Source organism: Colletes latitarsis, chromosome 9, assembly GCF_051014445.1.
Source record: "Colletes latitarsis isolate SP2378_abdomen chromosome 9, iyColLati1, whole genome shotgun sequence".
NCBI lineage: Eukaryota > Metazoa > Arthropoda > Insecta > Hymenoptera > Colletidae > Colletes > Colletes latitarsis.
In genome coordinates this window covers 31,887,979-31,902,470 of record NC_135142.1, presented here as the reverse complement: position 1 = coordinate 31,902,470, position 14,492 = coordinate 31,887,979, and the positions used below count along the sequence as shown (strand labels likewise).

General features: G+C 46.2%; 1 protein-coding gene across 14 annotated transcripts in view; it reads right to left on the bottom strand.

Moving 5' to 3' along the window:
• LOC143345635 (protein turtle) overlaps nt 1-14,492 on the bottom strand; it is a 93,304-nt gene that overhangs the window by 22,328 nt on the left and 56,484 nt on the right. For 5 of the 14 annotated variants that reach the window (XM_076772985.1, XM_076772981.1, XM_076772986.1 and 2 more), the window contains exons 6-11: nt 14,011-14,242; nt 10,024-10,359; nt 3,524-3,811; nt 2,741-3,150; nt 1,810-2,081; nt 816-988 (exon numbers count right to left, since the gene is read on the bottom strand). In XM_076772985.1, coding sequence (XP_076629100.1) covers nt 816-988; nt 1,810-2,081; nt 2,741-3,150; nt 3,524-3,811; nt 10,024-10,359; nt 14,011-14,242 — 1,711 coding nt within the window. The remainder of the gene's footprint in view (nt 1-815; nt 989-1,809; nt 2,082-2,740; nt 3,151-3,523; nt 3,812-10,023; nt 10,360-14,010; nt 14,243-14,492) is intronic. The other 9 variants (XM_076772987.1, XM_076772982.1, XM_076772991.1 and 6 more) reach the window with 6 other exon arrangements.

Here is a 14,492-nt window from a genome sequence, read left to right as displayed (position 1 = left end):
TCGGTTAGTCGGTTAATACGGATCGTGGAACGTTAGTAGCGTTAGTAATGTTAGTAATATTAGCGAGTCTCGAAAAGGGACAGCTTCCAGATAGAAAATCGGTGGATATTAGCACGCGAACTCGAGCCATTCCACGCCAAATCTTTTCTCAGATATCGCTTTTTCGACGGTTCAAAAAATAACTCGATACCTCAACTATCGAACAGGCAAAGTATATTTAAATATACTCGATAGTTCGTTCGTAAATTTTCATTTTGAATATGCATATGCCCAATCGCATTGGCGTGGAATGCTTTTATCGAGATGGGCGAAATTCTCGTCTTTATAAAAATTTCGAACAGTAAATAAAAGAAAAATATATTGATGTTCTGATGTTCTGATTTATCTATCATTTGAATAAAATTTCGTCCATCTCTGGTCGCCCAGTGGGCCAGAATTAATTCGTAGCACGACAAAAGTAATTGGCCAACTTCGACGAGAGCTGCCGTTTGAAATCAAACTGGAGTGTCTCAATTTTTGCTGAAAATAAAACTCGTATTTGCGTTACACAAAAAGAACAAAGTTACTTGATATTAATTTCACCGACAGATCGAGTATAATTAAAACGCTTAGGCATCGTGTAGAAATATTAATGAACTCCCGGAACATTTACGTGACTTTCTAAATTAATGACTTTTGTCGCGCTAGAAATGAATTCTGGTCCACTGGTATATTGGTCTGCAAAATGTACGGAAAATTCGTCCTAAATTTTTCGTCGCGGTATGTACACTTATTCTAGCGATACAAAAAATAGGAAGTTAAGAAGTGGTCGTTACCAAGCGTCCTGATGGTAATGGCTTTGCTCATCATCCCATCGCCCAAGGCATTCTTCCCAATTACTTGGAACTCGTACAGCGTACCTGGCGTCAGTCTGTTGATCGTCACCGTTGTGCTGCCCGAAGGAGTCACTGGAATCGTTTCCCATTCCGACGTTCCCGCTTCTCTATGCCTGTGTGAAACGAAACGAATTTTTTATTTTCATCGAATTAATCGATACAACGATTTACGGTATATCCAATTTTAATCTGCGAATGCAAACGACTCGTGAACCACATGGATTTTCACGACACCATGACTTCTCTTGGTCTGGTTGTTTCGAATAAGCTTCGAAATATTCGCAAAGCCTTGTTTGCAATACAAAATTGTATTCTAGCGTAACATTTGCGTCACATTGGTCATAGAAAATGCAATAAAGTTTGTATGGTACCCCGTTGGACGATCCTGTATACTGATGGTTCATATAAATTATTATCATATCGTGTATTTGTAGTTATAAATATGCATGATTTGTCGTATTAATTATCATTTTAACGACGTAAAGAGATAGTCCGTTAAAAAATTTCAAAGGACGTTACATTTCTACAACGTGAATATTTCAATATTTCGTTGCATCAAGCGTAGAATTATTAATTTCAAAGCCATTTCACGAAACAAGATCAATAATAAGTAACCATATTTCCGGGAATAACCATGAAATTGGATGATACGTTATTTAAAATAGTATTTCAAAAGTGCTCTCGTCTACTCTGAATTGAATTAGCGCATGTTAGATTAGTCGGGGGTAATTAATTCCTAATTACTCCTCGTACCGCCGAGAAAATAATCTGAGCTCCACCGATGGAAAATGTAATTATCGCGTCCATAACATTTTTAAGTAAGACGAACATCCGATGAATCGTGGAAACTTTCCAGACATTAATGAAGGTTGATCGTGCATTTTCTTAAAACGAGATTCGATTCCCCGAAAAGGCGTGGAAAGTGGACGCTCACCAAATAGTGTAATCCTGCTTGTAGTCCGGGCCACCGGAGTACCCTGGCAGCCAGGTTAGCGTCACCGAGAATTCCGTGGCAGCGCCAGTGACGTTGTAGGGCGCGTGGGGTTGCGTGCCCTCGACGATCAGCTGCGTGGAGGCGGAAATGGTGGCCACCTCGTTGGACGCGATGCATTGGTAGAACCCAAAGTCCGAGCGTCGCAGGCTCTCGATCGTTAAATTCCCGCCGACGATCTTCGCCCGATTGCGCTGTATGGACATGCCGTTCCTCTGCGCAATTGAAATCACGATACAAACGCGAGTCGAGGCGCTACACTGACAACGAACCGTACAACGCGCGTCGCGATATCGAACACCACCCTACTTACAAGACCTTCCTCGTGTCTCGAATTGGAGAAATTTTTATTTGTTGCTTCTTTTGAAACTTGAGGATCTTAAGTGGGAAGTCAAGGTTCAAATTATCGACGGAGATACGTATGATGAAATAGAATGGTAGTCTAGTCTCTAGTTGTTCCTTTTTAACAGATTTATAATCATATTACGTGACTCTAAACACGGGGAGATCTTAAGAATGGATCCCTATTAGGGAAACAGCTTCGTTTGAACAGGAACTACTTCAACAATCGCAATTCCAATAGGAACCTCCTCTGAAGTCGATGAAGATGGGTATTTTCTCCACCTTACTCAATCCATTGACGTTCGTAAGTTTTGGATACCGAAATGAAACATCAGGAACTTTCTAATAGAAACGTAATGTTTCTTCCCCATTAAAATTTCTGCCCGATCCTGTGCCTATCATTGATTGATCCTATCTACCCACCCCTGATCTCGACTAGTTTCGACGAAAGGACGTTGCACCACGATTCAAATATCTCGAATACCAGATCATCGAAGATCCGTGGACCGATACTATTCGAAACGAAGCGTACCCTGTGCCATTGAAGGGTGGGTTTTTGAGTGCCCTCGGCCTCTTGAGCGTCGCAGTGCATCTCGATGGTTTCGCCGACCTTCTTCTGATAAATTGGTTCTGGCTCGAGGGTGAACACAGGTGGATTTCGCACGAGGACCTCCATCGGGCCGGAGCTGCCCTGCGTGCCCTGCGCGTTGTAAGGCGTGCAGGTGTATCTGCCTTGGTGATTCTCGTTGACGCGCGTGAACAACAGCGAGCCATTGTTCATGATAACCGTATCCTTCGTCTGATAAGGCTCGAGCAGCCGCTTGTCCTTCGTCCAGGTCACGTACTGAAGGGGCGGGTTTGCTTTTATGTAACACTGCACCACCCCCGCCAAACGGAACGGCAGGTACTGGACTGTCGGGGTGAACGTGACCTTCGCCGGGTCTGGAAGGAAACGACGCCCAGTGAATATCTATTCTCACGATTTTTCATCCGAATAATTAGTATCATGGGACACATCTATATAAAATAAAAAAGAATTAAAAAAAGTAAAAAGATTATGTTGCCACTGATAGTGAGAAATACTATCGCGTTCACGTAGCTGTTCGTAAACGTTAAAATTGTTTCCAGAGATAGCCAAACACCCTACGTATGCACAGGGTTAAATGAATAAAAATTTTAGATGTTGGGGCGCCAAAGCACTTCGGGATACCAGTTGGGGGTTGGAAAGGTCTTCCATTTGGTGTGGTCGATAAATAAAGGGAACGAATAGGGAATAAAATGGGTTGTCCGGAGAAATGGCGGAACTAATGCTCACATTCCACGTTGAGATAAGCGCTGGCGCTCTGCGGGTCACCGATACCGTTCGTTACTTCGCAGAGGTATTGGCCAGAGTCGTCGGCGCTGACGGGATTGATGACGAGGCTGCCGTCCGTCTTGATGGACACCCTCGTGTCCAGCGCAGAGACCTCCGTCACCGGTGCACCCTCCCGGAACCAGCGAACGGTCACGTTGCCTGGGAGAGCCTTCGCCTCGCATGAGAATTGCACCTTTTCGCCCTCCAGCTTCGTCTGGTTCGTGGGTGGCACCGTGATCACTGCTCCGCCTGTCGACCAACGACGATCATTTAAATATCTTTAGACTTTTCAAGGGTCGTAACGAACATTGCATTTGAAAATTTCTACTCGAAAGTCCACTGTGCAATTTTATTTAAAAACAGTCGCGTCGTTCTTACCGTTCGAATCGTCAGATCCGTGAATAGTAAAAGGTATCGGGAGGATCGTTTTGCGAGGGTGGAATCTAGCGCTTGCAGGCGAGAAAAAAGTAATGAAAGAGCGTCAGAGCGTGGGGTCAGTCATCAACCATCGGTGTCTATCGCGACGGCAGGCTGTCGACGTCAGTCGTCCAGTCGCTGACGCCGGATATACACTGGCCAACCAATATCCTGATCGAAACGATGGGCCCGCAGAAGCTTTTAACTTTAGCCCCCACCCCCTCCCGACGCGAAACGAGATTTCATCGTTCCACAGAGTGAAAATCGGCTCGCTAGACGACGTCGATAAATAAACAAACGCAGAGCGGGATGGATATTCGAATAGACGTCGACGGATCGATGTGGCGGCGTTTCGTGTTTTATCACGATGGTCTAAGAAGCTGTGCTTTACGCGGTGTTTGTAGGAAAGTGGCGTGCCAATCAAATTCCAATTTAAAAATTTGAATCCGAGGACCAAGTTTTAATCGGTTCGTGAGAATGAAAGAAAGAAAGAAGGGGGCGCGTTCGCGCTCGAGAAATCGTCTTTTGCTCGCGACGACTCTTCCCTCCGGAGTCTTCGTAAAAAGGATCAACAGGGTGCATTATATTCTCGTCGATATCCAAGAGGTCTGCCGTGCTCGAAGAATTTTAAAACTTGCGGCTTTCGAGAGGGCGCGCCCGGAGACGGGGGTACAAGTTCGTCGTCTACGAGGATCTTGACGTATAATGGGGGGAAATCGATCACGCCCGACAAAAGACCGAACTTCTCCTCGAGGTTCAGCGGTACTTTCTGCAATCCGATCTATCGTCGCTCGCCGCGGAATAAAGGCGGCTCCAGCGCGTTCTCCGGAACTGTCGCCATCTTCTTTCTCATCGAAGCGTTCGACTTTCATCGCTAATAATAATAATATGCCTTTTACATTATTCTCACGCACTATCAAAATATCCAAGGAATCACACTCCACCGTGTATAGTTCTAAAAAGTGTATAAATGCCAAAATAGGTGAGAGAGGTCAAAGGTCAAGGTTTATATAGAAATCTGATCCCTCATCCTTTAATTTTGAGTCCAAATTACGAGGGAAAGGAATGTTAGGGAAATTCAATGGTACACGAAAATAAATTTCCTTCGCCTAGTCTGGCGACTAGACCGTTTATTCAAATAAAATGAAAAGTAAATAAACAAAAATTAATGAAATTAAAATGAAATATATATTGATATTTAAATTTCGACTACGCCAGGAAAAAAACCGAGCCTGTCTCTGACTCGGGGAAAAAAAACCTGGCTATGGCGTGTCTAGCCGCTATGGCTCTCGTCTCGGTCTTCTGTAACAAAAAAAAAAACCAAGATACGGCTGTGAATACCTGACAACGCTCGTCGCGTTGTCTGACTCGCTTTAATCTGCACGCTCCTTGCTCCGTTTATTGTAAACAGGAGGAGAATTCTGCCACAGCGATACGCAGCGGGGCTAGTGGACTGTAAATTTGTACGTTTCTCGTCGAATCGGGAAACGTTTAATTGCAGTTTGAGAAGGCGAGATTCCAATCTCGATTTTCCCATTACTGCAGGGCTTGGTTATCGCGGGAGCGGGCAACAAGTGGAGGTTGTAAGGCTCCGAATGTTGTCTGCTCCGCGGTTCCTCATCGTCCTCTGGTCCGTACGGGACCCGGTGTGGTGCAGTCCCTTAAATGCGCAAGAAGCGACTGATCGTTAAGGTGCTTACACCACGGTGCCCTTTGAGCGTCGTTCTACGCCTAGTGCCCGTACACACTGGCGGTCAGTAAACGACGCTCGAGCAGGACGAAATTTTCGACCTTGGAGGACGACGATTCCACCCAGGGTATATGCGAAGAAGGCGCCCTATAGGTGATTTTAAGAACCGTGCAATGGCCAACAGAAGATCGAGAAATTCTCTCGATACCTCGTACACGACCACTGATTGCAGCGGTGGCGATAACCAAACACTATTAGAGTGTTAATTTGGTTATTCTCAGCCACCGGTTGCTTTTTGGAAATTTCTTGTAAAAATCAGCGAGATTTTTGTTAATTTCAAAGTTTATCGGTCGAAGCGGCCATCGTCGAAGAAGTTGGGTGGCCAAAATTATCCGTACTTTGATTTCGTTTCCCGCTGGTCCGTCGCGTCCGTTTCTCGACGAACAATGGCGGCGCGCGGTTAGACGCGCGCGAATTGGAAACCGCAGCCGCGAGCGTACCGAGAATCGAGAATTCCGCGACTCCGAAAACGCCGAGTTAACTTCAGAGGACAAAGCAGGGCTATCCTGGACGGGCCAATGAGATTCGGCAAAATTCAGACCGCGCGTGCCGCAATCCAACCGTCCCGGTAAATATTCACGAGACGAATTAAAAAGTTCCGCGTCCGCGACAGCGATGAATTCCAAATTAATTCAACGCGTAATTTAGCACGACTTTATCATCGCGTTAAACGTTTCCCGAACGGAAAAGTGGAACGGAACCTTCGTAGATCCGTAGATTTTTATTTAAAATTATTGTTATCGTTACACGTTCCTTTGTTTCTGTTCTCTCGAACGTTTTAACTTGTCTTTCTCGCAAGCACTAAACGACTTATGTGAACAGTCGATTTTTATAAAAGTTTACAATACCTCCTTAACCCTTAAGATGATTGTCTACAAGTTTAAATTAACAATTATTTAATATTAATACGAATAATTACGAATATTCAGAAGCGAGTTGCTGGGTGCGAGGGTCGAAACAAGGAAAAAGAAGATACAGAAAGTCTTCGTTTCGCGTAAAACCGGGGTTGCGCGTTTAACGATCGTTTTTCGGCAATCTCCGTAAGAGGAAGCGCGTCCCGGCGCGATATACGCTCGAACGGACGGAAACGACGACTCGACGGGGATGAATTTCGGAGTGGAAGCTCGGTAAATATTCAAAGAGCAGATTCAAAAGTTTCACGCCGGCGAGAGGAGCAAGTTCGGCCCTGCCTCGTCGGTTCGAGGATCCTCCGCATTAGTGGCGCGAGTCTGTCGGCGCTGTTTTATACGCGGAGGATGAGAGCCCGTCTACTTTGCACCCGGGGCTCGCTCGTGACTGCGCAACGAGACTCAAACCGGGGACGCCAGTAAGGTTTATTAGTCCGAAACTTTCGTATAAATCTCGCGTCCCGAAAGCCCCGAATACCGAAGCCCTTGGCAGCGGATTTTTCGAAGGTCCGCGCTACGATGAAAAGGCTCCTACAGCTCCCCAAATATCATAATTACCAGCCGATTTTCCAAAGCACGGACTCTGCTACGCTGCAACGTCGAGTAAAAACTATTGCAAGGCGTCTATTCGGCCTAAGATTACCAACGATCGAAATCCGTCGGTCGATTCTCTGCGCGCGATGCATCATTAATTTCGTCGAAACGAGAAGCTCGCGAGAATCACCTGTATTTAAAGTCGTTATGCTGAGCGTCTTCCCCTAAATCGTCGAGTCGTTAGCCGTAGAAAAAGCACGACGCGGATCGGGGGAGAAAAGGAAGCGTGCGCGATGATGAAGACGAATGTTTCCGCGGCCTCGTAACGAAGCTTAGAAATCCGCGGCGCTCGTGGAAAACGAGCCGAGACTGGCACGGGAGAAAAACACCGCCAGCGCGCACGGAGAACGAGACAAATCGCCTTTTAACTCGTCCCATTCGCGAGGAACATCCTAATTGGCCTCCGACCACGACCGTCCTCCGAAACGCCTAACGCTCGAACCGTTTTGCCTAACGCGAATTTTATCGCGAGCAGCCTCCGGGCGAACCCATCGACTTTTGCGCTCGACTGCCCTCAAAATCGATATGGCTGCTTATGGGGATTTGATCGAACGGCCAACTATATACTCCTGTCGCTCTAAACATTTACCACACCTGCCACGAACGAATTTCTTCCGCGTTCGCGACGTCTAGCTTCTTAGTTTTTCACTTGTCAATTCCTACTTTTTTCATTGTACGCAATTAGCAGGTTTGGCTTATTGGAAATTGAAGAAAAGAAGACTGGTAATCTTTGCGAGGATTATAATAGTTATAGTAAAAGGTCTACAGTAAATTAAAAAAAATTTTGCATTGCTTTGTTGAACATTTTAAAAGGTTTAATAATAAAATGAAAGTAACCTGTGAAATACAGAGGGTTCGTGCGACGGTTCCGTATTCCACGTAGAATATAATGGATTCCTAAGGGGTAGTTTGCTAGCTCGTGCCAGGAGAGTCCGGCCCCTCGCGGATGCGATAAGTTTGATCCTTCTTAATTAAAATATGCGACGCGATGGGAACGCGGAAAGTTACATAGAAGTTGAAACGGCTCGACTGGTCAATTTCACGAGCGCCCTGAAGACGTTCGGAGATTAAAAGCGGCGTAAAAGTTATACCGTTACCGGGGACGTTCAGCGGTCCCATCGGGGGCGATTCTGGTTAAACGAGACTTTAAGAACTTCCATAAAATCGCTGGTAAAAGCCCCCCGACCGGCGTAGCTACGACGAGAACCTTTCTTTCGACGGATCCACGGGAATCGGGGCCGATCGATCGATCGACGACGCGATAATCGGTCACGGGAATTTCTTGGAGGGTCGTCGACACGAATCCGGGGAACGCAAAAACCGTCGAGTCGCGACGTGGCATTTTCTGGCGTCGCGGTTATCGGAATTTCATTATCGGAGCTCGATCGATCGTCGTCTACCGAAAATACCCCGATAATTTCTAACAACAACCCGCCCGATAATTGAGCCGTTCATTACGATGGCCGTAAGTCTATTTAAAAGGAAAATGGAATTTCCGCGTGCCTCGATAATTTCGTAATTTTCCCCTAAATGGACGAGCCCCTCGTAAAAACGACGTAAGTCTGTTCGTCGAAAGAAAACACGTTTCTCCGTAAAGGACGATATAAACGATCTATGATCGTTAATTAACAGCGGATAAGTTCTTCCAGCGAGTTTCGAAAGTGACGCGGTGTCGGCGGACGGCTCGACGGGAACCGGAAGGCGACTTATTTCCGACGAACGCGTCCCGACGTCCCCGTTGCGCTAATCCATCCAAAGCGGATTTCAGCTCTCGAGCTTTCTGTTTCAACTTCTCCGCGAGACCCGCTACGGAGTCGTCGCCGCCTCTGTAAAAAGCAGGTCGAGTCAAGTCGCAATAATTTTCCAGCCGCGACCAGTACCGAACAAAAGTTTCGTGCGAACGTTCGACGAGCACAGAGCGAGCAAAGCTCGACGAACGTTCGTCTCGTCTCCATTGCTCGCCATAATCTGCTCTGCAATTTAATTTGGACATTATTTAATCGAATCGAAAGTTGTTAGACGTCAGCATCTCTTTGTAAAAAACTCTGATTGAAAATAATGTGTCAAGCAGCTCGGAAAGCGAGGATGGGATTATTTTGGGAGCTAGTTTGGAAACGAAACGAAGCTTGCGTTGGCAGCCACTGTGCCGAAGATTACGACACGGCTTCAAAGGGACAATGCGCAGTTATTACGATCCTCCAATGGGTTAATCTTCGGTGCAACAAGACTCGTGTCTGTCACGTTTCCAGCTGCATTGTCTGACCGATTATCACGTTTCCGAAACGAAAGCGGTGTTACGAGGGTTTTTGTCGCGGCACGCCCGCGAATCGACTGGATTACAGCCACCCACGAACCGCTTTTAATAGCTTCCAGTATCACTAGATATTTTTCAATTGGAATTTTCTTCCATTTATTCGACAAGGAATCGAGTTTCAAACCTCTACAACGTCATAAATTGGGATTTCTTAATACCCACGTATACTTCGACTCGCGTGAAGAAGGTGCAATTAGCGTTGCTTCGCGTGTCAACGCCTTGGTGCGCCCGATCATAAGATCCTTAACATGTAATCACCCGTGGTCACTTCACCACCAAGAGGTTTAAACCTACCATTACCTCCAAAGGTTCCCATAAATAACACCTTCTCGACTCCAAGCGCTATTGCAACACTCTCGCGTATTTTTCTCCCAAGTCTATATTTTTATTCAACGACTTATCAAGGAGATTTGGGAAAAAGGAGGATAGGGATTTAAAATCTTCGCGACGTGGACGAATTAAGCGTGTAGATACTCACCAGCGATAATAACGCGGGCCGTGTGACTGATCTGGCCCTCGCCGTTACGCGCGATGCACGTGTAATCCCCGATGTCCTCGTTCTTGATCGTCGAGATCCTGAGCTCGGTGCCGTCGTTGAATATCCCGATGGTGCTCGACGGCTCGACCGGATTCGCGTCCTTGTACCAGAGGATTTCCGGCGTTGGCGTGCCCTCCGCCTGGCAGTTCAATATTATCGCGTCGCCCACGTTCACGTAGATTATCTCCTCGGGCGTGATGCTGAACTTCGGCGGTGCTGCGGAAACAAACCACGCGTTCTTATCCTCTCGTGCAGTTCTCGACGCCACGAACGAATCTAGTGAAATTGAAAGAGATCGGTCCAAAGAGGATAGACCAGCGTACCCCTCGATCGACGTTACAACCCCCTTGTTTCATAATTACAATACTCCTACTCATCACCGGTAAATTCATCGCTCGGAAACAGTTGTCGCTAAATATACAAGTTATGCAAATTAATAAAATTTACATTTGCGCGTTTGCTCGACACGATGGAACTATTTACAGAATGTTTGAATATTTTTCGATCGTTTCGGGACACTTTTCACGCGAGTAGGGGTCGTCGAACGGTCGAAGAAGAGGCCGCGACAGCGTCGAGACGATGCATTACTTCGTGGAAACGGCATTAAGGGAACAATCAAGCCCTCGAATCGCGCCAACGCTTAGAAAACGCTTCCGCGGAGCTCTCTTCGAACGTTTTTATCTCCGATGAGTTTCCCCATTCGGCAGGAATCACGCTGGTCCTTCAACGATCCCGACTGCGGCACAAAGGATCGTCCATTTTCGCCGCGCAAAAGCGTCGCTCTTCGCGGCGTATTCGAGAACAGAGAAGAATAAAGAAAGGAACGGGAAGCGAATCCGCGACGGGAGACAAGAAAATTCAACGAAATGTTACCGGGGTAGCATCCACGAGGTCTCTCGAGCTTTACGGGGCTCCAAAAATTATAATTTTCTCGATTCATCGACTCTTTCAGCCAACCGCTGGCAAATTTAAAGGACGCGCCTGAAAAATGAAATCTACGGATTTCTTTGACAAATACTTCCCGGAAACAAAGAACTTACATGCTATAGGTTCGATGCAGAATCGTCATAGTATTCTTTTTTTTTAATTTTCGGTTCATGCAGGAGTGAATCGGTGTCGTAGCCGGGGGTTAATCGAGTAAAGAAACAAATTCGCAGTTTGCAAGGTATACAGCCGTTTGGTAGGAGGTGGAGCGCGGGAGGTACGAAAGAACGAGCGGAAGAAACGAGGCGGACAAAGAGCCGAGGGCGAAAACACGGGCACGGAAGTAGGGGGCAACAGTTTACGGGTGTAACGCGAGCAAACGACCGGGCAGAGAGACGACTTGAAAAAAAAAAGTACAAAGGGAGAGCTGAACGCTTTCGCTGGCCGAGTGGTTCTCTCTTTGACGCCGCTGGCAAATCCTTAGTCGTCGCAATCGTCGCCGCTGACGTTCCACCGTCATCCACGACGAGGGACGTCGTCGAGTGTGGCCGTGGGCACGACGAAGACGAGCGTACCAGCCACTCGGGGGAGAACGCGAGCACGTGGGAGGGGGGCGGGGGGGATACGTCGGAGGCGTCGACGAGAGGAAAAAGGAGAACGCGAAATTTCCTAAGCCATCTAAATGTTTCTCTTCCCCGGGGGCCGTTCGTCGTCGTTTATGGCCGAACAAAACGCGGCAATAAGTTTTCCTTTCTACGCGACCGCCATTTTTTTTGTAACCCCCCTCCCCCCCCACCTCCGTCTCCGTCGTTCGGTTCAGCGACCCCGTCGACGACGTAGTCGACGTCGCGTCTACGTAACGCGTAAAACTTTATCGCGTCGACGAAAGAATTGAATTCGATTCACCGTGAACGACACGCCTCCGTTTCTCTGTTTCTCTGTTCTCTTTTGTTCTCCTCACACACCCCCGCTTCCCTGTTTCGTCACGCCCCTTATCAGCGACGCTTACCGGATTTTCTTCTCGATTTTATTCCGCGAGAGAAAACGCGAATCGACGCCCGTAAAAAATTTACAGGCCCTTGTAAAATGGAAGGAAAGTGGCACGAACGATTTTCGAGTTTCCGATAAAATTGCACGCCCCCTCGTCGCGGGCGTAAAACACTTCTTAAGCTTTCGGGGGTAATATTAATGAGACGCTCCGGGCGTACGACCGACGCAACTTCGCCAACTTCCGGCCGCGAAACGGACGGAACTTTCAACTTAAACTACTTGGCCGCGCGAACTCGTCGGGGACACCTTCCCCTATTACTGTAATTAAGTATTTTTTAATCGATATCGCGAGACACCGTGCGATTCTCGTTACTCGAGGCGAACAGTACACCCGCCGCCATCTTCCACCGTCCCGGAGGAGAATTCTTCGCGAACGACGACGACGACGAAGCTTCCGGGTACAAGACGCGGATAATAGTATTTGGATACTATTAGCGTCGGCCGACCAATTAAGGGTCGCACGATTAGGCTGGCTAGTCGTGCAGAACGTTCTGCACGGTTCTAATGGGTGTCCTGGAAATCGTGGCACGGCGGTAAAAAAGGGTCTCGCGAAAAAAAAGTAACGATAAAAGCACGCTCGAGTAAATGAGAATTAATTGTTGGCGGTACTTTCGTTCCCATTGTACGTGTTTAAAATTACCTAATGAAATTTTTCCTTTGTCTCTGTTTCATCGTTATTGTATTTTTTACAATACTGTATTCCATATTTTCAATTTTTATAATCGATTTATTTTCTTGTGTCCCGTTTCTTTTATAAGGAGTCGCTTCTTCGTCGACCGTGCTACAATTTAACCGACACCCTTCGTGTCGGATCAATGATAGAATAATACTGTTCTCTAACTATTTCGACGTACGCGTATTGAATTATTTCTAAAATAAACGATGTAATCGTATTATCTAGACGATCTATAAATTACAAAAATTTAAAAGAAAAATATTGAGAGTAAAAACTGTGTTTGGTAGAACCACAGACCTGATATACGAGCAGACCTTATATTTCTAAATATTGTGCACCAAAATGCGCGTAGTTTGCCTTTTGAAACACTAAAATCCTCCATTTCGTTCAAGAGTTATGATATTTTATACATACGCATGAAATTTCGGGGAGACATTTTTGTAAAGAATTTTTTTTCTCGAAACTGAGTAGGATTTCGGGGGTATGTCTATTCACCAAAAATGATTGTAATTGACCCCCGCAACTGAAAATAATTTTTTTAGAACGATTTGAAAAATTTTTTTTTCGTCGAAAAATTTAGGCACCTACCCCCTGTCGATTTTTCTTAAAAATTACTTTTTCATTTTTAGTAATGTTGTTTGACGCCCTACAGAAAAGTTGTCTAATACTTTTTTTGTAGGTATCCATGAGCTCTACTTCAGAAAAAAGTTTCATTGAAATATATTCACAATTGTAGGAGTTATGGCTGTTTGAAAATTGGACCATTTTTATGGAGTTTTTCTCATTTTGCGGGGTCAAGGACCAACTTTTCGAACATTTTTGCGTTGTACATATTCTCCATCAAAATACGCGTAGTTTGCTTTTTTAAACATTAAAATCGTCCAATCCGTTCAGAAGTTATGACGTTTTAAAGATTCACATGAAAATTCGGGCAGACATTTCTGGCCAGAAATTATATTTTCGGTAAGGAATTTTTTTCTCGAAACTGAGTAGGATTTCGGGGGTATGTGTAATGACCAAAAATGCTTGCAATTGACCCCCGGAACTAAAAATAATTTTTTCAGAATGATTTGAAATTTTTTAAAATCACCTCCGAATTTTCAGATCGGTATGGCTGTCAAGATTTGGCAATTGTGCCACAAAAATCTATAAGGTATAAGGTCTACGCGTACATCTCGTTTGTGTTAGAACATCGTATCGCCGTCGAGCGAAGAAAGGAAATGAAGTTATCGTCTAAAGAGTCTTCGAAGACGTTGACGCGATGGAAGAGTACTCACCGTGGACGTCCAGGTGGAACCAGGTACCATTCTTGTGACTGTTCGGCGACCTGTTGAGGAAGACGACCTTGCACTCGTACCATCCTTGATCGCTCTCGCGGATGTCGGTCAGGTTGAGACTCGCCACGCCGAACGGTGAATTCGGGCTCACCCTCGAGACTCGACCTTCGTAACCATCGCCACTGTGGGTCGGATACGACTCGTACCATATGTATATCGGTATCTCCTGCCCCTTGCACCAACACCAACACGCAACATAAACGAGGGATCGCCATGAACGGGTACATACTGGTGCGAGACACGTTCTTCGGAATTGCGCGTCGAGCTTCGATTTCAAATTGCTACTAAATTCATCGTCACCGCGTTTCTCGAGTCCGTGCTCCCCACCAAAAATGGATCCTCGAGTTCAATGACTCGATGGTCTTTCTTCCGGAGGACTCAGGCACTCGGGAAACGCTGGCTTTGCACCGAGAACTCGAGTG